This window comes from Rattus rattus, chromosome 1 (assembly GCF_011064425.1).
Source record: "Rattus rattus isolate New Zealand chromosome 1, Rrattus_CSIRO_v1, whole genome shotgun sequence".
NCBI classification, from domain to species: Eukaryota; Metazoa; Chordata; class Mammalia; order Rodentia; family Muridae; genus Rattus; species Rattus rattus.
In genome coordinates this window covers 260,636,040-260,659,795 of record NC_046154.1, presented here as the reverse complement: position 1 = coordinate 260,659,795, position 23,756 = coordinate 260,636,040, and the positions used below count along the sequence as shown (strand labels likewise).

The window sequence follows — 23,756 nt, the reverse complement described above, 5'->3', positions numbered from 1 at the left end:
CAGTGCTGGGATTAAAGGAGTGCACCACCACACCTGGCTTTGAGTACTAGTTCTACTTCTATTGTGCTTCTGCTGTGAGAGAGTGAATTGACACTGAAAGTACACAATCACCAGGAATGGTGTGGCTCGTGCTTATAATCCTTGCAGTTGGGAAGTCGAGGCAGGTTTTTGTCTTATTTTGCTGTATACTGTCCTGTGACTCGTTGAATTCACTGTGTGGCAGGGACTGACCCCATTCTTGCCAGCTGCGGTTTTTGAGCACTAGAATTATAGGCAGTCAACATCATGATCTACCTTTTCTTTATTATGTTTTTTTTCTTTTTTGTTTACTTGTTTGTTGTTTTTCAAGACAGGGTTTTGCCATCCTCAAACTCAGATCTACCTGCTTCTGCCTCCAGAGTACTGGGATAAAAGCGGGTGCCATTACCATTCGCCTTTATATTCATGATAAATGACAAAACTCAAGCCTTAGTTAGGAAACATTAACAAAACTGAAATTAATATTTAGATTTGATGGAAAGACTTCCAAAATATCTTCTTTATGTTTCTAAAATTGGTATAGTCCTTTCTTACATCTGGTATGTTAAAAAAAAAAAATCTCTGTCTTATTTAGTCACAGTGACATCTACTGGTGAAAGCCATTAGCACCATTTTGCTGATTGCTGAGCTCTAAAGAAAACTACCATTTTTTTTTTTTTTGTTTTTTTTTTTTCTTTTGGAGGCAGTTTTTCTTTTTGTTTTTTAAAGATTTTTTTTATTTATTATATATAAGTACACTGTAGCTGTCTTCAGACACATCAGAAGAGGGCATCAGATCCCTTTACAGATGGTTTTGAGCGTCCATGTGGTTGCTGGGAATTGAACTAAGGACCTCTGGAAGAGCTCAATCAGAGGTCTTAACCGCTGAGCCATTTCTCCAGTCCCAGTCTAAACATTTTTAACTACAAAGAAATTACAGAAGATACAAAGAGGAAAGGGGGAAAACGTAAGGCTTCCCATCATGCTTACTAATTCAACTTTTTTTAATGTGTGCTTGACAGGGTCTTACTTATAGCTCAGGCTAGTTTTGATTTCACTATCCAGCTGCACCTGCCTGGTGTTGCTGAGATGGCAGCCGGGTTCTATCTACTATTCCCAGCATGGATTTTCTTAGTCATAAGCTTAAAATTTATTTTATGTATATGGGTGTTTTGCCTGAATATATTTGTACACCCATGTTTATGTACATGGGTGCTGGGTACCAGAGGAGCTCAGAAGAGGGTAAGATATCAGATACTCTGGAACTGGAGTCATAAATGGTTGTGAACTGCCATGTGCGGGAATCAAAACCAGGTCCTCTGAGCAGCCAGTAATCTGAGCCAGTAGTTCTCAACTCTCCTAATGCTGCAACTCTTTACTATATATCCACATGTTGTGATAACCACCCAACCATAAAATTATCAACTATTTCATAACTGTAATTTTGCTACTGTTATGAATCATAATGTAAGTAACTGTTTGGCTGATGGTCTTAGGTAACCCCAGTAAAAGGGGCCCCAGATTGAGAACCACTTCTGAACTACTTCAAAGTCATCTCTCCTGCTCATGAACTTTTTCTTTTTTTAAATATGCTTTTTCTGGGTCTTTTGGTGCATGCTTTTAATACTAGCATGAGGGAAGCAGAAGTTGGTGAATCACTGAGTTCCAGGTCTCCACATTCAGATTCTGTGTTTTTGTGTTGGTGTGAGTAAGAGTGTGTGTGTGTGTGTGTGTGTGTGTGTGTGTGTGTGTGTGTGTGTGTGTGTGTGTGTGTGTGTCAGTCACACATGAGGGGAGGAAGTACTTGTTTTTTTTTTTTTTTTTTTTTTTTCGGAGCTGGGGACCTGAACCAGGGGGCTTGCTAGGCAAGCGCTCTACCACTGAGCTAAATCCCAACCCGGGAGGAAGTACTTGTACTCCCTCTTTGTGTTTATGTGTGTGTGAGTGCAGGTGCTTGTAGAAGCCAGAAGAAGATGTTGGATACCCAGATGCTGAAGTTACAGACTAAAGTGTTAAGAGACCTATTCTAAGAGCTAGGTCCTGAACTCTGGTCCTAGTAGAGCAGTAAGCCCTATTAACTTCTGTACCTTATCTCCAGCCTTAGTGATGATCATTTTTATAGACTTTTACCTTTCCCCTAAAGTTCAGTCCTTATGTTCTTGCTTACTAACTACTTTTCTTTCTGTTTATTTGTAGGTTATATTATTGATAGGGAGTATTTATCTTTGAGCCTTTTTTTGAACTTTTTTTTTTTTAACATAGGGTTTCTTTGTAGCCCTGGCTGTCCTGGAATTCACTCTGTAGACCAGGCAGGCCTCATACTCATATAAATCCATTTGCTTCTTTCTCTCTGGTGTAGGAATTAAGCATGCATCCAACCAGAGAGCTGATCTTAAGTAGATGTACATCGAGTGGATGCCTGGTCCCTGTAGAGATGAGAAGATAGAGTCAAATACCCCTGGAACTGGAGTTAAAAGACAATTGTGAGCAGTCATTGCACTTATCCACAGAGCTACCTTCCAGACCCCATTTCTCCCTGGGATGCACAAATGTTTTCTTTTTTGCTTCTCAAGGTCTATGCTTGCTCTACCGTATATTCTCATCCATCTTCACATTGGGGAGTTTGGGAAGAGGAGGTTCTCACTAAGTTGTCCATTCTGTCTTCTGATCTCTCAGGCAACCTGTATATATGTCCCTGCCTGCATCACATGCATCAGTACGTAATGCTCAGATATACATGCAAGTAAGACATTCATATACATAAGTGAATCTAAAAATACCTTCATCAGATTGCCTATAGACAAGTCTGTAGGTTATTTTCTTGATTAATGCTTGGTATGGGAGGACCCAGCACACTGGGAACTTGGTCTCTCCTACAGGTCTTACATGGTGTAAGCTGGGTGACCATGCCTTGGAGATTAAACTAATCCTGCCTCTTGTTTGCCTTGTTCTGCCCTGACTTCCCTCAGAATGGAGTATGGCCTTAGAGTTGTAAGAGGAAATGAATCCTTTTCTTTCCCAAGTTTTTTTTTTTTTTTAAAAACAGTGTTTTTCACAACAAGATGACAGTTAAGGAGCCCAGATGCCTAATTGGAGTTTTTAGAACTATATAGAAACTAGCTTTTTGAATGGTAGAATACTCGCCTACTGTGTGGAGGCACGGAGATCAATTCTAGAATGATGTTTTGTTTTTGTGTTACAGTTCTTGACGTTTTCATTTCATCATACTTTAGTGATTCCCAGGGTCTCCACAGAGAATAAGGTTTTGACTCTTAGTGATCTTGGAAGGCTGTGGCTTTAGCCACACTTGTTTTTATAGAAGGCATTGAGAATATCTTTAACAGCCATAGTTGGTTCAGAAATTGATGCTAGAGGCAACTGTTGGATTTGGCCAAGACTGTCATTACACTGTGCCTCTGGTTTCCTAGTTACTTTCATCACAGGAAGGCCAGTCTTTAATTTATCTCACTGCTTAACTAGTACCATGTTTTAAGATTAAACTGTTCTTTTCTAAAACTCTTATTTAAAAGGGGTGGAGAACAGATTCCAGTATGATAGTGATGTCATGTTGGCTTCTGTTTGGCATGGGTCTTACTGTTTAGCCAAGGTTATCCTGGAACTACTATGTAAAGTTAAACCTGTAGCCCCTTGGCAGTCCCTTGGGTACCTATTTGGGAGGTTGAAGCCAGAGAATTGCTTGAACCTCAGAGTTCAAGGTCATTCTGGGCAAATATAGCAAGACCTTATGTCAGATTAAAATAGAGAGACGAGTCTTGACAGAACGGAGTGTCATGGGCTGGTTAGATGGCTCAGCAGGTAAAGATACTTCCTGTCAAGGCTGACAGCCTGTGATTGGTTCCTGGAACCCATGTGGTAGAAAGAGAACTGATTGCCAACAGTTTTCCTCTGGCTTAGACAAGCATCCTACACACACCACTCATGGAAGAATCAACTGTAATTAAAAGTGTAAAAAGAGGGGGTGGGGGGAGAAAGTGTAAAAAGAGGGGTTGGGGATTTAACTCAGTGGTAGAGCGCTTGCCTAGGAAGCAAGGCCCTGGGTTCGGTCCCCAGCTCCGAAAAAAAAAAAAAAAAGAAAAGAAAGAAAAAAAAAAGTGTAAAAAGAAAAGGGATGGTGCTATGAGTGTGATGTACCAGTGAGATTTTTTTTCTCTATTTTAATTTTATTTGTTTATTTATTTGGTTATTTGAGACAGGGTTTCTTTGTGTACCCCTCACTGTCCTAGAACTCCCTCTGTAGACCAACCTGGCCTTAAATTCATGAGAGGTCCACCTGCCTCTGCCTTGCAAGAGTTAAGATTACTGGCATGTGCTACCATCACCTGGCTCTGTCATGAGATTTCTATAACTGTTTTGTCCTACCCATTGCCACCGTTCTCCTTTTTATTTCAGGTGATCATGGAGCTCAACTTGGCCTTCATGGACCTGGCGGTGATGGAATACATGATGAGACAGCAGGTGGAGAAGAAGGAGAGAACAGCCCTGATCCCCAACCCCAAGCTGGTCGCAGGACTCGGCGGGAAGCATGTACATGCCCCTATTGTAAAGACAGTGAGGGGAGGTGAGCTCATCTTATTGAATATAGAATTTTTCTTTTTTTTTATAGAAATAAACAAACAATGAACATAGAAATATGAGGGAAAGTGTATAATTTTATTATTTAAGACATAGGGAGTGGGCTGGAGAGATGGCTCAGTGGTTAAGAGCACCAACTGCTCTTCCAGAGGTCCTGAGTTCAGTTCCCAGCAACCACATGGTGGCTCACAACCATCTGTAATGGGATCTTCTTCTGGTGTGACTGAAGAGAGCAACAGTGTTGTACTCACATACACAAAATAAATAAGGTTTTTTATAAAAAGATATAGGAGAGGTTGAGTGTGTAGCTCAGTTGGTAAAGGATTTTCCTAGTATTTATGAAGTCCTGAGTTTGAATCCTAGCACTGCATAAAGCAGTTGTGGTCATACATGTCTGTAATCCCACGTCATGTGACAGACTTTTCCTGGGGTGGTGTAACACATACATGTGTCTGTTTAACCCCAGATAGGGAGTATATAAAGTGAGGGGTTGGGCACCAGATATATAAAGTTGAGGACATGACCGCTCCAAGCTGTGGTTGAGGGGAAGGTTTTCATTGTAGATATGAGGTGGAGTATAGCCAGAGGCACTGAAGAGTTCAGAGCAAGGAGAGAAAGTAATAGACTAAATAATGACCAGTAGATTGGACCTGGCCATAACAGGAGACAGAACAGGGTAGAAAATGAGACAGAAAGATAAAAAATGAGAGACGAGAACACTTGTCTAGATGGCAAGGTTGTATGGGAAGGATAAGCTTAGGGAGGGAAGGTTATAAACTGGAAGAGTTTAGGGTAGGGGCAGGGATTAAAGACGTGGTCTGCCAAACTCAGCAACTTTTATTCTATTTCATTTTTATTGTTTGTTTATTTTTGAGACAGGGTCTATTTATGTAGACCTGATTAGTCTGGAACTCACTATGCAAATCAGACTGGCCTTGAATTCACAGAGACTTCAAGTGCTTGGATTAAAGGTGTGAGACCTCGTCCAGTTCCTATAAACATAATTTTTAGTCACCTGATGTAATTTTTGTCTAACTTAGGCCTAGGCCTGGAAGGCTCTAGCCTCCCTACAGTCTAATCTAGGCCTAGAATGTTTTTAGTCTCTGAGACTTACTGCTGAGTAAGCTTGCACTTTTTAGCTCTTATTGGCTGGTTCAACCCATCTATTCTGCCTCAGAACTCCTCTCTAAGCTGACTGATTCAAACTGGCTTCTTTCTGCTTCTTACTTAATTTCCCTGCTTCACCTCAAACTAACTCTAGCAATTTGTTCTAATCTTTTGACTTTTTTTTATTCTCTGGCTCATTCTGTCTTTACCTGTGTGTAGCTTATTATAACTCTCTTCAACTTGGTTGGGGGTGGGGGGGCTCTCCCTGTAAAACTGCTTCTGAACTCCACTGACTGACTGAACAGAACTGACTAGAACTCGAGATCTGCATGCTTCTGTCTCCTAGGATTAAAGGCTTGTCTGTATTCCAGCGGAGGTGGCATAGTGAGTTCTAGGATTACACAGACCTAGAAGGTCTTTGGATATGATCTCTTGCCAGAGCAGCCATGTTCTGAATTATAATTCCTCTATAAGCTTCTTATTTTATTTTACATGGAATCAGGGTAATGCTACATCTCCTAACTTGGCCTTGGCTTCTGTCTCCTAAGTAGTAGAGATTACAAGGATGAGCTTCCATGCTTTTCTTTCACCCTTAATATTCAGGCCTAGAGGAATGGCTCGTTTGTTTATTTTTGGTTTTTGAGACAGGGTATTCATTTATTTGTTTGTTTGTTTGTTTATTTATTTATTTTTGTTCTTTTTTTCGGAGCTGGGGACCGAACCCAGGGCCTTGCGCTTCCTAGGCAAGCGCTCTACCACTGAGCTAAATCCCCAACCCCTTACTTATTTATTTTTATGTAGCCCTAGCTGTTTTGGAACTTACTCTGAAGACCAGGCTGGCCTTCATTTCAGAGATGCACCTGCCTCTGCCTCCTGAGTGCGGAAGTTAGAAGCATATGCCACTACTGTTTAGTAGCCACCTCTAGAAAAAGCAAATACTGCTCATGCACATAAAAAAATAAAAAGAGAGCAAGGACTAATAGGATATGGCTTTGTGTAAAAAAAAAAAAAAAAATGCATGTAAGAACGTTAGTGAAGCCAGATTTGTTGGTGATACACATCAGCTACCACACTACTTGGAAGGTATAAGCAGAAAATTGCAGATTTGAAGCCCATCTAGTCTAAAAGTCAGTTCAAAACCAGCCTGAGCTAAATAAGATTCTGAAAAATAAACAAACATCCCATAGAGCCAGGCCTGGTGGTATATATCTGTAATCCCATCACCCAGGAAGCAGAGACACAAGGTTAATCCCAGGTTTGGAGCCAAACTGGTCTACACAAGGAGATCTATGGTAACTTGGGCTATATAATGATTTCTTATTGCAAAAATAAGGAGATAAACTTAGAAACTGGAGATAAACTCAGTAGTAGAACATTTTCCTAGCATTCAAAATCAATGAGAAATCAGAGTTAGAAGCAAGAACTGTATAATATGACCTACTCATGTACTATATTATTCCTTTACAACATTTCTGAGCTCACATTCCAAGTATTGGGGTTTTGTGTAGCGATATACTTTGAGATTAGAATGTTATGTCTCCAGGGAACCAGCAATAGCTCAGTAGCTAAGAGTACTTATTGAGGGGTTGGGGATTTAGCTCAGTGGTAGAGCGCTTGCCTAGCAAACGCAAGGCGCTGGGTTCGGTCCCCAGCTCCAAAAAAAAAAAAAAAGAGTACTTATTGCTCTTGCAGAGGATAGAGGTTGCAGTGCACAGCTATATGTAACTCTAGTTACAGAGGATCTAACATCTTCCTCTGACCTCTTTCGGACATAAACATTCATGCAAGCAAAACATCTATACAGAAAATAAATAAATTTTAGAAAAAGATTTCAGGTTGGCGAGGAATGATGCCACATGCCTTTAATCTATAAAGCAGGTAAATTGTTGTTATGAGTTCAAGGCCTGGCTAGTCTCTGCAGTGAGTTCTTGTTTAGCCAGAAGTTACATAGAGGTACTCTTTCTATAAATGTGTGTGCATGTGTGTGAGCCCCTGCCAGCACCACCTCTGCTCTACAAGGCTGTGCCTTAAACAAGTTTTACCTTAATAAAACAACTCATAAAAAAGTACCAAAACAGGGTTGGGGATTTAGCTCAGTGGTAGAGCGCTTGCCTAGCGGCGCAAGGCCCTGGGGTTCGGTCCCCAGCTCGAAAAAAAAAAAAAAAAAAAAAAAAAAGTGTTTTCCTCGACAAAAGCTTTTTTTTTGGTGATTTTTCCTGTGTTTTCAGGAAAAGCAGAGAATGTTATTTCTTTTTTTTTTTTTTTAAAGATTTATTTATTATATATGAGTACACTGCCGCTGTCCTCAGACACACCAGAAGAGGGCATCTGATCTCTTTACAGATGGTTGCTGGGGTTTGAACTCAGGACCTCTGGAAGAGCAGTCAGTGCTCTTAACCACTGAGCCATTTCTCCAGCCCAGAATGTTATTTCTTAATTGATGTTTTTTGTTGGGTTGCTTGTTTTTTTTTTTTTTTTTTTTTTTTTTTTTTTTTTTTTTGCTTTGTATCCCTGGCCCAGTCTGGCTTTACATGTAAATATGTTCTTTCTGCCTCTACTCTTGAGTACTGGAATTCCAGGTAGGTATCATCCATACCTGGCAGAACCGTGGTGTTTTTGCTATTGTTGATATTTTGAAACAAGGTCTTACTGTAGAACTCTGTCTGGGTGGCCTGGAACTCAAAATGTATTTGGTTGTACTCAGACACACGGAGATCTAACTTCCTCTATACCCAGCCTAACTTGTAGTTTGAAAAACTCTCTTCAAATCCCCCAAAACTTTCCTCTTACAGATCTCCTTAAACAAGTTTTACCTTAATAAAGGTGCCTACAAGTGGATCACATATAAGGAAACCTTGGCTTAGCAAAGACTGTAAAAAACTATTCATAATTTGAGAGATGGAGATAAATGGGTCTGTTATGTTGCCTGGTCTAGTCTCTGGGCTGAAATAGTTCTTTTAGTTTCCACATAGCTAGGATTACAGTCATGTTCTATTGCACTTCCCTGTTTGTTTTCCCTTTTTTCAAGTTTTATCCAACCCATTCTTTCTCCATTAAATCTGGGTGGGCAGTTAAGTGGGTAAGAATACTTGCTGTGAAAATAAGGACCTGAGTTCAAGTCCTCAGCACCCCTCACTTCATTCATTTCATTCGTTCGTTCGTTCGTTCATTTATATTTGTTAGGGTTTCCCTGTATAGCCCTGGCTGTCTTATAACTCACTGTATATAAGACCATGCTGCTCTTGAATTGAACCCCCATGTCTGGTCTATAACTTGGATTTGGGAAGCAAAAAAAATCACAATCAGCTAAGGGTTTTACCTTTAATGCCAAGTGTGGTGGTGACTCACACTTGTAATTCCAGAACTTGCAAGGTAGAGGAAGGAAAGTCTGGAGACCAAAGTTAGTCTTGGCCAGCTATATAGAAAAATTTGAGGCTAGCCTGAACCATATGAGACCCTGCCTCAAAGCTCTCTCTTCTTCTTCATACAAAAGAACTGTGCATGGAAGTTGAAGGGGATGGAATTTATAACTTAGTGTGTGAGAGCTTGTCTTGATTAGAATTTCAAAGGCAGCTTGTGTTACATAATACATTGTCACAATCAAAACAGGAAACGGGCTAGAGAGATGTCTCAACAGTTACTTTTTCACAGTACCTGAGTTCAGATGCTAGTACACACATCAATATCTCGTAACTACCCATGACTTCAGCTACAGGAATCTGATGCCTCTTAAGATACCTATATTCACATGCACACAACCACACATAGACAATTTTTTTTTTTTAAAGGATTTGTCTGGGTGGTGGTGCCCTTTAATCCCAGCTCTCCTGAGGCAGAGGCAGTTGGACCTCTGTGAATTCAAGGCTAGCCTGGTCTATAGAAAAAGTTCCAGGACAGCCAAGGCAACATAAAGAAACTCTGTCTCAAAAAAAGGTTTATTTCTCTATTTGCATGCAGCCAATAGGCCAGAGAGGACTTGGGAGTCTGAATCTGCTGGTGTGGGTCACTTGGTGGTGATTGCTTGAAATCAAATTCCAGTCTTCTAGAAGAGCAAAAGCACTCTTAACTACTGAGCCATCTCTTTAGCTCCCAAGAAAAATAAAAGTTTAAAAAACACAGGCTAGGTGTGGTAACCCATGCCTTTAATTCCAGTATTTGGGAGGCAGAAAGAAGGTGGATCTCTGAGTTTGAGGCTAGCCTGGTATACACAGAGTGAGTTTCAGGACAGCCACGTCTACACAGAGAAACCCTGTCTCCATATACAAACAAACATACAAATCCCAAAGAAAAACAACAGGGGCTAGAACAATGGCTCAGCAGCTAAAAGTGTTGATTGTCTTCCAGAGCAATTAGATTCCCAGTACCCATATGGTAGGTAGCTCAGAACCATTTGTAACTTCAGTTCCAAGAGACCTATCATCCTTCTCTGAACTTAGTAGGCACCAGGTATGCTGTGGTGCGCGCATATATATATATATATATATATATATATATATATATATATATATATATATATATATTTTTTTTTTTTTTTTTTTAACTTTTTTTTTTTTTGGAGCTGGGGACCGAACCCAGGGCCTGCGCTTGCTAGGCAAGTGCTCTACCACTGAGCTAAATCCCCAACCCCCACATATATATATTTAAATCTAAAAATCATTTTGACTCCCTACAGAGACAGGGCTTCTCTGTGTGACAGGCCTGGCTGTCCTAGAACTTGCTCTGTAGACCAGGCTTCCTTAGAATTCACAAAGATCCACCTATTTCTTTCTTCGGAGTGGCAAAAAAGACTAAGTCTTAGTGACAGGTATGACAGCACACACACCTTTAATCCTACCTAGCATTATGCAAGCAGAGGCAGGTGAATCTCTGAGTTCCAGGACAGCCTGGTGTACACAGAGAGACTCTTTCTCAAAGACAAACAAGCAGAGGCTAGAGAGATGGCTCAGTGGTTAAGAGCACTGTCTGCTCTTTCAGAGGTCCTGAGTTCAATTCCCAGCAACCACATGGTGGCTCACAACCATCTGTAATGGGATCTGATGCCCTCTTCTGGTGTGTCTGAAGACAGTGACAGTGTACTTATTTCAATCTTTACACTTCTTGGTTCCTTCATTTCTATCTCCAGAGTAATAAATCATTATGTTCTCATTCTTAGGGGCTCTGGAGATCCTGGCAAAAAGAAACAGCACATTTGTCATATCCAAGGATGCGGCAAAGTATATGGCAAAACCTCACATCTCCGTGCACACTTGCGCTGGCATACAGGGGAGAGGCCATTCATGTGTAATTGGTCATACTGTGGGAAGCGCTTTACTCGTTCGGATGAGCTTCAGAGACATAAACGTACACATACAGGTGAGTAAGACCCGAGGGAAAAGGGAAAGCAATAGATAAGACGTAATATGCCCATGAAACTAACTGAAATCCCTGAACAACGTATATGTGAAACAGTATGTCCCCAAGAATATTTGAATTAGTCTGGAAGGTTTTAATAAGGAGCTCAGTTTCAAGAGGGATTTTGAAGGACATACATCAACTTCAACTTTGTTTTGGTTGGGTTTTTTTTGGTTAAGTTATCTTTTTTCTTTTTTTCTTTAAATCTAGGAGAGAAGAAATTTGCCTGCCCTGAGTGCCCTAAGCGTTTCATGAGGAGTGATCATCTGTCAAAGCATATCAAGACCCACCAGAACAAAAAGGGAGGCCCAGGTGTAGCCTTGAGCGTGGGCACATTGCCCCTGGACAGTGGGGCAGGTTCAGAAGGCAGTGGCACTGCCACTCCTTCAGCCCTTATTACCACCAATATGGTAGCCATGGAGGCCATCTGTCCAGAGGGTATTGCCCGTCTTGCCAACAGTGGCATCAACGTCATGCAGGTGACAGAGCTGCAGTCCATTAATATCAGTGGCAATGGTTTCTGAGATTAGACGCCCAGGGCCAGAGACATATGGGCCAATACCCACCAAGCCCGGGATGCAAGGTAGCATGGGTCCAAGAGACATGTGGAAGAGAGAGCCATGAGTCATTCATGTGCTTGGTGATAGGAAGAATTGGGAGATGGTACAAAAGAAGAGATGGGATCGTGGCACCCATCTATGTCACTGGTGACTCCTTGAAAATGGAGAATATTAGTGAAAATTCTGTTGGTGCCACTTTTTGATCAGCATTTATCTCATCCCAGGTTCTTCTTACCCTTCTTACCCAGCCTCCTCTTCCTGTTTTTCCCTCTTAGCTCTCCCATGATGGATCCCCCCCTTTCCTAAAGCCATCATGCCTTGATAAATATATATGATCATTGAAATACTTTTTAACAAAAACAGATTCTATATTATATATATATATATTAAAAAATATATAGAGATGCTTTCACAGGGGCTGGCTGGGAGGAGGAAAAAGACCATTCTGTGACCAAAATACCTTGGTCTTTTTTTCTTTTTCTTTTTTTTTATATTGCCTTATTTCTCAATGGCTGAGCCTTATCATGACACATCAAGCTTTCCTATAAATGTTGTCCTGGCATCCCACCAGAGTAAGCATTCATACGCTCTGCTTCAGTTCATATATACATATATAATGTGTCTTCTTCCTTAATTTTGTTATTTTATTTGGGATCAGCTCCTTGCACTCCTTTCCTGACTCAGTCCTTTTTGTCTCACACCCTTTTCTCACATGATCATTTCCTGTGTTGTTTTTGACAGTGATCCCTGGATTAGGCACTTCTGTTAATATTTTAAAGACGTTAGTTCCAGCAACGGAGTGGAAAAGCCTTGAAGTGTAGCTATGGAGGGAGTGTTCAAATACTACTGACGCAGGCACATTAGTGCTGGAGAGTCAAAGCCATCTCCCTTTATTAGTTGTTCTACACATCAGAAGTATTTTCTGTGGAATTGTGTAAGAGGCCCTTTGAAGGAGATACACTGTCAAAATGCTCAAATAGTAGGCAGCAGCTTTCAGTATGAAAAAGATGTTCTCAGAAAAGGAAATAACTCAATAGTCTTGGGTTCAGAAGTTAGTGGAATTATTCGGATTTCAGTATCATTGTCTTCCAAATAACTCTCAGCCTCACAGAATGGCCTTCTGAGTTCACACTCTGAAAGGAAGTACACTTCCTCTTTTGAACATTTCTGTAGTTCCTTCGTATTAATGTTTTAATGTTTAGGAGCATCAGCCAGGGGATCTGTTTGGACTTTCCATTCTGTAGAGTGCAAAACTTGTGCCAGTGGCAAAAGTGGTTCTTTAAAAAAAAAAAAAGTCCCCCTTAACTCTTCCTTACATGTACTTGGGTGGTTCCTAAGGGAAAGGGAAGCACACAATCATGGGAACGATAGCCCAGAACAAAAAGAAATCTTGTCTTACCACTGTGGATTTTAGGAGAAATTGGGAGAAATTATCCTGCTTTCTCTATGGCCTGATTCCAGAAGAGACTGATCCAAAAATTATATCGGCAGGGAAACTCAGTGCATTTTACACTGAGACTTAAATGCAACCAGAATTGTCCTCAAGGCCCAGCCATTAAAGCATTGTCTCTCTTGACCTTCTGCTATCTTGTCAGAGAGCTTTTCACTGTGAGGAAGTATGGAAGTGGTTGAGTGTATGTGTGGAATCTATTAGGTTGGGGATAGGTTTTCTGTTAGCCAATATTTAAAGAGACCTGCAATAAAAAATTACCCTGATCTGATAGAGAATCTAAAATGTTTGTGTATGACTGTGTGTGAATGTGTTTGTGCCTGTATATATCTACATGCAGATGAGAACTTATATTTGAAATTGTTGGAAAATAAATTCAGATCGAAATGCCTTTCAGGTCCATTATCTAGAAATTGGTCATAAAACTTGGGTATGTTCCTAAGGTCAGTTCTCTGCTTGTGTTAAATTGGTTAACAATTATGGGGTGGGGGGATATCCTAGTGCACTTTCTAAAAAAAGAAACTATTTTTGTGTTTGAAAATGAAATCAACATCCAAATCTATAGTGGATTCCTTATTCTAACTTCTTTATCTTGGCTACAAATAGCTTATAGTGTTATTATACATGTTATGTAAATTCCATCTAAACTAGGTTCTTGTTAAGTTTACGGTGTTGTTAGCCTGAAATACTAACATTAGTTTATTCCATTTGGTCCTTTCTGTGCAGACTTAATACTGTTATCAAGACTCAGGAAATATTTCAAGGGACTTTCCCCAAATCACATGTTATTAATGTTGAAGTAAACGTTACCTGTCCTTAGCCATCATCACACCTTTTGTTCCTAACGAAAAGCAGAACTCAAACTTATTTTACATTTATAATCATGTACTTTGGCATCTCTGGAGGAAGAGGGCAGGATAACTCACTGGAATGTGCAGTATTTTGCTAGAAAATTGAAGGAGTAGAATCTTGTTTAGTATGAGGTGATTAGATATAAGCTGGCCTGGTGTTGCTGATGACCGTAAAAGCCTTATATAAGTTAAGGATCGGAAGGTGTTTTCTCTTGGTGAGAAGCTGATGATTTACCCTCAAGGTCTGCTACATTAACATTAACATGAATTAATTTACATCAGATTCTTTCTGCTTTTTGAGTTTCCTTCTCCAGTGTCTTATTGCCCATAAAATGGAATCAGTTTCTGCTCTTATCTCCCTGTCTATGAACCACTCAGCCTTTTTCACAGTTAAGAGATTACATTACTCCAGTCAGGGTATTGTTACTGAAAGGGAACCTTTCCCAGAACTTTTGGCCATCAGAATTTAACATAATTGGCTTGCAAAAGGATTCTAAAATTCTCTTCATTACATTTGTTGTTTGGAATTTTTTTGTTTGTTTTCTTTCATCGAGATAGGGTTTTACTCTGTATCCCAGGCTAGCCTGGAATTCACTATGTAACTCAGACTGGCCTTGAACTTTGAATAATCTTTTTTGCCTCCTAAGTGTTGGGATTACAAGTATATGCCACTGTGTCCAGCCTTCATGATTTTTTACCTAATTTTTAAAAGAAAAATGACTATACCTTGCAAAGTGATAGGTGACCACCAATGTAATAGTCTTGTTTTTTGTTTTGAAATAGGTCTTTCAAGGTATCCTTGGCTGGTCTGAATTTATATGTAGTCCAGGCTGCAGAGATCTGTCCACCTTGGCCTTTCAAGTGTTGGGGCTACAAATGTATGCCACCACACGCAGCAGAAATAGTAATCTTAAACATTCATTTCCTTGTCCTAGGCTGCCCTTTATATTCATCTACAAATTGTTTGACTGTGTCATCTTTTTCCACCATCTTCCTTCAGGGACCTCCCATAGGCACTCTTTTTGGGGGTGCTATTCAAAATGCAATATAGTGGTTCTTTCATAGCCTGGTCTCAGAATAAATAGACCCTTTAATCACAGAAAGTATAGACTGAAGTATGGGATGAAGGTGTTATAATTTGGGGAGGGTGGGAGACTAAAGCTGTAATTACTATGGCTGATTTATTTCTACTATATACATATATTTTTTGCTTTTGTATATCCGATATAGAAAACTAAGCATTGTATTTTTTTAACAAATCTGAGAAAGCACTATGAACTGCAGGTGTTGACTTTCAGAATATATTTTGTATTGTTAATACTTCACATTATGTGAATACTGGAAGCTGCAGATCTTTGTAAGCCGCAATAAAATTGGATACTTTTTGAGGGGTTCTTTTGGAGGTGCTAATCAGGCCTCTGTTACACTTTGAAGGAGCCCTGGTGCTACAAGATTAAAGTTTTCATTCAATTTTAAGTGCCCTAATGTCTTTTTGGACCTTGGGATCAGATGAGAAGTGATTCGGAGGTCAGGTACTGAGAAAGTGACGATCGTGTCCCTGCCTCAGCTGAGGGCCTCTTTGCATGGTTTTACTTTCCATAGACAAAGTTGGGTAACCTCTTCGGGCTGCCAGGAGAAATATTAGAAATCTCAGTTTGGTCTTCTCTCAGATGAGCCAGTAACTTAGAAGGATAAAGGCAGCAGCAGTTGCTTTGGGAGAGGAGGGTATGGCATTTTTCCAACCCGGAAAACATTGCTTCGATAGCTGCTGATAAAACATGGGCAGGTTATTACTTTGGTTTAGAAAGGCTGTGTGCCTCTCTTGGCTCTGCTCCGGGGGGTACAGATCTTCATCTAGGAGGATGAGTAGATCAGCTTTGAGGTTGAGCTGTTTCTTTTCTTTGTCTGCCTTCCCTAAATACCATCCCCCAGAAAAGACATTAAGCAGCCTTTATTTTAAGTTCCTACTCCCTCTTCCAGACTTGGCTCATGTGTTGTAGATTGAAGACTGGGAAGAGAAAAGAGGGGGAAGTCTTTGGCTCCATTCCTTCCCTAAGTCATCTCACTTCCCAAACTCAGAAGGATTTCTCCACAGCACTCATTTGAGAGAGTGAAGCTTTTTTTTTTTTTTTTTTTCTTTCAATTTGCTCCTTTATCAAACAGCCTAACCTTCCTTGTCTTGGCTGAGAGAGTACAGGGACTCCTCATCTGTCCTGCTCCAAATCCCAGCTCGTGGAGATTGAGGAGCACAACAGGTTAGGCTGGGGCTGCAGATGGAAGAGACTTAGGTTCATCTGCTTGGTTGTGTGCTTTCCTATATTTTGCCTTCAGGAATCACACTGTGCCTTCTCTACCAGGGAACTGATTCTGTCTACACAGCTTTTCCAGTAACTGCTCTTGAAAATTGTGGATAATGGCAGTTCTTCCTATTTCTGATGACACTTTTCTCCCAGTAACATCCTAATACCCCTTACCTAGCTAAAGACTAGGCACAAAGTCAGAATATGTTGATAATGATCTGAGGAAGCCAAAGGCAGCTGCCCTAGGGCCTGCTTCCCTCTCCCAAGTCTGTCATCCCAGGGCAGAGGAGTAGTGCTCCACTCTGGTGCCTAAAACCAGTTTATCTTTCTTGATACTGGCAATAACCAGTCTCTGTACCACTGTTGCCTTTAAGCCTTTAATCTCACGATGTTTGTTGTGGGTTCCAATCCAGTTGTCACCAGGGCTGTGAGGGTAAATACTTCTCAAGTCACTCACTTTCTCCACCCTCACTCTTGAGTGTGTATGATGTTAATCTCTCGTCTTCCTGCTCCCTTTGTATCTTCCTCGTCTCTCCCCCCACATTTTTCCCTGGGTGTTTTGGGGTCTCAGTATCTCTTTCTCTATATCTCTATCTCCGTCTCCACCTTTTGTACAAAGATTAGTTCCAATGTAGTCTGTAGCTCCTTTGTAAAACAATTAAAAACTTTTTTAATAAATGATGTCTCTGGTGTATTGAGAGGGTTGGGAATGGGGTATATGTGGTAACTCCCTATTTTGAATCCAACAAATGTTGCAGCTACCTACACTATACTGTACTCCCATACATTTTAATTAATGCACTTAATCTACACTTTAACCTTAGATGAGGGTTCACAAACAACAGTGCTATGACTACAGAAACGTGGAGGACGTGAGGTTTGGTAGTCCACGCCTGTAGTCCCAGCACTGTGAAATGTGAGTAGGTTGGGTTTGAGAGGCCAGATTGGTGTATATAGGAAGTTCCAGGCCAGTTTAGACTGTCTGAAAAATAAAAGCAGGAGGAAGGGTGGACACTGAGTGCTGAGTTTCTGGGCCCAACGATAAAGTACTTCTATATTGTGTGTGCTTCCCTGAGTGTAATTCTAAGCACTTAAAAAAGATGACTGTGAAGAGAAACAAGAATAGTGGCTGCCTCAATTTCAGTAAGTTTTTTCTGCATTTGTGTGCAAGCACACATGCCACAGTATGTGTGGAGGTCAGAGGGCAACTTGCAGGGGTCTTGTTCACCATGTGGATAGATTACTTGGCTGTTGGGCTTGATGATAGAGGCCTTTGGCACTGAGCCATGTTTCCACCACCACCACCCCTTTTTAAATAATTTTTACTGTTTTTGGTACTTTCAAGACGGTGGGTCTAGGTAGCTCTGACTGTCCTAGAACTCAATATAGAGACCAGACGCCTAGAAGGGACAAGAGGTCCATCTGCCTTCTGCTGGTCTCTTTAAGTGCTGGGACTTGAGTTTTTACTTTATGTATATGGGTGTTCTGTCTGCGCGTGTGTCTGTGTACTATGTGTGTACAGTGCCAGAGGGTGTCAGATTCCCTAGAACCGGAGTTAACACACATTTATAAGCTGCTGTGTGGGTGCTGGGGATCAAACCTGGGTCTTCTAGACCAGTTTCAGTGCTCTAACCACTGAGTCATCTCTCCAGCTCCTCCACCCATCATCACACCCTGGTTTTTCTTAACTGTCTCTAGCAGAGGATGGGTTTCCAGCATCCACTTTCCTAGTGCCAGGCTCACAAGTCTATACCCATGACACTATGTTGGGAAATCACACTACCAACTAAACTACTTCTCTAGCCACCTTTTAAGTGACCTACTTATTTTGGAATACTATCTTTTAGGGAAAAAAGTTTTTGGCTTGCAAAGAAGTTACAAAGGGTTGCTATATAACAGCTTCCCTCTTTTTTTTTGGTGGTGGTTGTTGACTTAATGTCTACATAGCCCAGGTTGTCAAGGCAGTCCCCTTGCCTCAGATTCCCAAGTCCATGTAAACAAGTCTGTATGTGAGTGCAGGTGTGGTGTGCATGTGTCACAGTGCACATGGAGGAGGACCTTGGGTATTCGACCATCTTCTACCTTGTGAGACTCACACAAACGTGGTGGCACACACCTTTAATCTCACTGCTTTGGAAGGAGAGTTGGGCAGATCTCGTGAGTTTGAGGCCTGTCTGGTCTATAGAACTAGTTCAAAGGGTCCACAGAGAAACCCTGTCTTGAAAAACCTAAATATGGGGCTGGAGAGATGGCTTAGTGGTTAAGAGCACTGACTGCTCTTCCAGAGGTCCTGAGTTCAAATCCCAGCAACCACATGGTGGCTCGCAACCATCTGTAATGGGATCTAATGTCCTCTTCTGGTGTGCCTGAAGACAGCTACAGTATATTAATATATAATAAATCTTTAAATAGAAGAAAGAAAATAAAAAGAAAAGCCTAAATAAATAACAAATTTAAGGTAGGTGGTAGTGGTGGTCCCAAAACATTTTTAATCCTACCATTCTAGAGGCAGAGGTAGGCTGAGGAATTTTAACTTAGCCTTAGGACTCCACAGAGAAATCATGTCTTGAAAAACCTGTATAGGGCCGGAGATGACTCAGCGGGTAAGAGCACTGAGTTCAGTTCACCAACAACCACATGGTGGTTCACAACTATCTGTAACGGGATCCGATGCCCTCTTCTGGTGTGTCTGAAGACAGCTGCAGTGTACTCATATAAGTAAAAATAAATATTTAAAAAATGAAAAACCTATATAAACAAATAAATGAAACAAGCCAGATGGTGGTGGCCTCACTTCTTTAATCCTAGCACTCCAGAGGCAGAGACAGATCTCTAGTGTACTGAGGAATTTCAATTCAGCTCCGTGCTATTGTGGTAAGTGCTTTACTGACAGCACATCTCCTTAGGTGTGCGTTTATGTTTGAGACAGGGTCTCTCTATGTAACCCTGCTAGGCTTGGAATTATATGTAAACCAGGCTGGCTTTAGCGCTCCTGGACCTACCTATCAGCCTGTGCCCCCGGTGCTGGTATTGAAGGTGAGCGCTACCATGCTACCATACCCATCCAGATGTGTGCTTTAACAGCCCGAAACAGCTCAGTAGTAGAGTGGACTCATTCAATAAATGCTTTTGAGTCTTTGCTCTTTATTCCGTACTAAAGCTAAGGCAAATGCTTGAGACAGGCCCTCCCACCATGACTTCTGCAGTTGGGCCTGTGATACAGATGCCACCAGTTGCTCTTCTCACCTTATCTCGTTTTCAGCAGCCAATTTGTCTCCTACTTTATGGAGAAGATAGCTAGAATTTCTTCAAACTGTCCCTCACTCACCTCCTCAAAACATGTTTGCCCACCAGTCTGCCCCATCCCTCTTCCTAAGAAGGAAACACTGTTCTTCCTTTGAAGGTGGCCCATTTTCTCTCACTTGATTTCTCTTTGTTCTTTGTTTTGATGTGATTTTTTTCCTTTCATCTTCAGCCTGCCTTTGGTTCCCTCCTTAGCTTATGAGCATGTTCTCAGTCTCCCTCTACCCCAGCCCCATTCTGAAAAACTGCTTCCTTCTCAGTCGTGCTGATCTATTGTCCTCCCCAAAGTTAGTGGGAGCAGTTTACACCCAATAATTTTCACCCCTCAGACCACTTTGTTAGCACTGATTCTTTCAAAAATGTTCAGTTTACTGTTAGCCACCTGGTTACAGACCATTGGTTTCTCTGTGTTGCAGTGTGCTCCTGATTAGTGATTTCTCCATTTTAAGCTTTCTTGTGGTAAAACGTGATGCTGCTGTGAATGTGGACCAGTGAGAGGGCTGGCTCAGTTGACGAGTGAGTTGGCTCAAGGGTAAAGACCCTAGGCACTTGCTGATCCTGACAACTTGAGTTCAACCCCTGGGATTCATGCAGTTGACAGAATGGACAGACTCCTTGCAAGTTGCTTTCTGCCCTCTACAAATGCAATACATAAATAGAATGCAATTTCTTTTTTTAAAAAAGCCAAAGGTTGAATGAGAGGAGGCAAATGTGGACATGCACACCTTTAATCTCAGCACTCTGTAAGCAAAGGCAGGTGGGTATTTGTGAGTTCAAGGCCAGCCAGGGCTACACAGTGAGACCTTGCTTGCTTCAAACAAAACAAGTTATAAGGGGCCAAACAGTAGTTAAGAGTGCTTGCTTAAAGCTGGGCACACGACTTTAGTTCTAGCATTCAAAATGTAGGCAGATCTGAGTTTGAGACCAGCCTAACCTACAAGAGTTCCAGAACAACCAGAGCTGTTATGGAGGAGAAACTTTGTGTATCAGAGAAGAAGAAGGAGGAGGAGGAAGAGGAGGAGGAGGAGGGGGGAGGGGGAGGAGGAGGGGAGGGGAGGGGGAAGGGGAAGAAGAAGAGAAGAAGAAGAAGAAGAAGAAGAAGAAGAAGAAGAAGAAGAAGAAGAAGAAGAAGAAGAAGAAGAAGAAGAAGAAGAAGAAAGCAACAACAACAAAAAAGAATGCTTGCTGCTCTTCGAGAGGACCCACATCTGGCAGCTTTCAACTGCCTGTAACTCCAGCTCCAGGAAATGATTCCTCTTCTGGCCTTTGAAGATACTGTACTTAAGTACACAAACTCCCAGGTGGACACACACATATAAACATAATTAAAGGGCTGGAGAGATGGCTCAGCGGTTAAGAGCACTGACTGCTTCCAGAGGTCCCGAGTTCAAATCCCAGCAACTACATGGTGGCTCACAACCATCTGTAATGAGATCTGATGCCCTCCTCTGGTGTGTCTGAAGACAGCTACAGTGTACTCATATAAAATAAATAAATAAATCTTTAAAAACATAGTTAAAACTAAAAGAACATCCAAGGCTATATAGATATAGACTCTGTCTCTAATTAAATAAAAAGTAGGGGTTGGGGATTTAGCTCAGCGGTAGAGCACTTGCCTAGCAAGCGCAAAGCCCTGGGTTCAGTCCCCAGCTCCGAAAAAAAAAAAAAAAAAAAAAGTAAAATCTTTTAGATAAAGCAAGATATAATAAAACCATCTGGCTCCACGACCCAACAGATAAAGGCCTAAGCCTGACAACCTGAGTTTGAGCCCTGGCACCAAAATGGTGGGAGGAGAGAACCATCTCTGAGGGTTGACCTCTGACTTTCAGGTATAGTGCACACACAGCACTCAAAGAGGTATAAAGAATAACTGTAACCCAAGTGTGGTGACTTAGATCTATAATCTCAGCACTCAGGAGGCAGAAGCAAGTGGGCCTCAGAACAACCCGGTTTACAAAGCAGCACTGTGTGGAGTTTGTGTGCACACACATATCTGGTGGTGAAAATTAAGTCAGCCAACATTAGCAAAAAACAGAATGTGACACTAAATCACCTGTGTCTCCAGCCCTCCTAGTCTCCTTCGGAGACATTACTGTCTCTGACACTAAAGCGTTGGTGTTCCATCTTGGGTCCTTCTTTCTCAAGTCTCATCTACTCCAGCATGTTCTCTCTCTTCTTCCCTCCACCTCTGTTCTATTGTCATACATACACACATCCTACTGCCTGTTCCAAGTCCTGGGATTAAAGGTATCTGCCACCATGTCTGGCTTTGTTTTTATTCTTTAAGTTTTGGAGGCTGTCCTTGAACTCCCTCTATATCCCAGCAAACCCTGCAGTTTTAATCCTCCCACCTCAGCCAAGTAACTGAGATTACAGGCCTGTGCTACCAGCCCAGAGAGACGGAGAGACAGAGACAGAGATGGGAAGGGGGAGAGAGATTTGTGTATATGTGTGTGCATGTGTGCAGGCACACGCATCCTAGTGCCAGAAGAAAGTGCTGGCTCCTCTGGAGCTATAGTTACACACGCAGTTTGGTTTTTGTTTTTTTTGTTTTGTTTTGTTTTGTTTTGTTTTGTTTTTTTTCAGAGCTGGGGACCGAACCCAGGGCCTTGCGCATGCTAGGCAAGAGCCCTAACACTGAGTTAAATCCCCAACCCCACAGTTTGGTTTTCGTTTTGTTTTGTTGCTTTTTTTTTGTCTGCTTGGGATTCCAACTCAGGTTCTGTCTCTGTAACTGCGGTTGTCCGACACACACACACCCCTGCCCTCCCAACTCTAGTTCTGGAACGGACGGGGATTGACTATATAGCCCAAGATGGCCTCCAACTTGCAGCAGTTTCCTGCCTCTTAATTCTAAATACTGAAATTACAGGAATGAGCCACTGGGTTCTGGGTTGTCTCTGTCTTCAAAAGAAATAGTGACCCAAAGCTTTGACTGAGGCGCTCCCCTTGCTCCCACTCTGGAGGAGAGGGTCTCCAGAGACATTCCAAACAAAAGAAGCCATTTGATCTTCAATTACCCACATCCCCACTTATCTGATCTGGGGTCTGGTGAAGGAGGACAGCAGGAACTAAGCACAACATCCCACACCTTACTAGCACAGCCCTGCAGACTTCCAGAAGGCGGTGGAAGCCACCCTGTCTCACAGCTATTGCCTCCTCTCACACGTGCTCCCCAGGAGAAAGGCCCCGCCCACTATGAGCTGGTACGGTCACCTGTGATCTAAGTTAGGTCATTCTGAGAAAGGCAGCCAGAACAGAACGGGGTCAGAAGCGTGAACGGGGAACTAGTCCTCTTTAGCAGCTCTTTGAAGCCAGCTACTCACAGGTGTGGACGTGATAACTCATGACTGGTTTCTAACTCTGGGGAAAATGAGTCTGCATGCCTGACTCTATGGCAACACAAGCCACAGACCCTTTGTTCATGGGACTTGCCCTCCTACACACCCTGTGGCCTTTCTTTATATTTTATAGTACTGCAGTTTAGGACGTTTTGGAAGCGTGATGTAAATATTAGTCACCTGAGGAGGTCCTCTTGCCAGGGACAAATTTCTTCTATGCCTGCTGACCTCTGGTGGTGAGATTTTGAACTGTAGGTTCCCTTCCCAATTGTTGGCCGGTTGGCAAACATTATGCTATCCGGTACACACTTCTCAGCAATCCCAATTCAAATGTTGAAATTTTGTAGACAGTGAAAGTGTTTTTGTTTGTTTGTTTTTGTTTTTGAGACATAGTTTATGTAGCCCTGGCTGTCCTAGAATTTGCCATTAACCAGGCTGGCCTTGAACTCAGATCCATCTGCCTCTCTAAGTGCTGGGGTTAATGCCCACTATGGAAACATTTTTTTAAAATATTTATTTATTTATTACGTATACATCATACAGCTTTATGCCTGCTTGTACGCCTGCAGACCAGAAGATGACACCAGATCTCTTTACAGATGGTTGTGAGCCACCAGGTGGTTGCTGGGAATTGAACTCAGGACCTATGGAAGAGCGGTCAGGGCTCTTAACTATTAAGCCATCTCTCCAGAGAGAGAAACATTTCTTTAGCCTCTGAAGTTTGCATTTGTTTTAAGGCAACATTGTATAATACAGAGAACAGAGTGTGGGATTTGGAGTCATACATACCCAGGATCAAATCTCACTCTGCTTTTTTTTTTTTTTTTAAATATTTATTTATT

General features: G+C 41.7%; 1 protein-coding gene across 2 annotated transcripts in view; it reads left to right on the top strand.

Annotated features, from left to right (window-relative positions):
- Sp1 (Sp1 transcription factor) overlaps positions 1-16,948 on the top strand; it is a 28,646-nt gene extending 11,698 nt beyond the window's left edge. For both annotated transcript variants that reach the window (XM_032884632.1, XM_032884625.1), the window contains exons 4-6: positions 4,429-4,597; positions 10,871-11,070; positions 11,320-16,948. In XM_032884632.1, the coding sequence (XP_032740523.1) occupies positions 4,429-4,597; positions 10,871-11,070; positions 11,320-11,633 (683 nt within the window). In that variant the 3' untranslated portion in view covers positions 11,634-16,948. The remainder of the gene's footprint in view (positions 1-4,428; positions 4,598-10,870; positions 11,071-11,319) is intronic.
- The last annotated feature ends 6,808 nt before the right edge of the window (positions 16,949-23,756 follow it).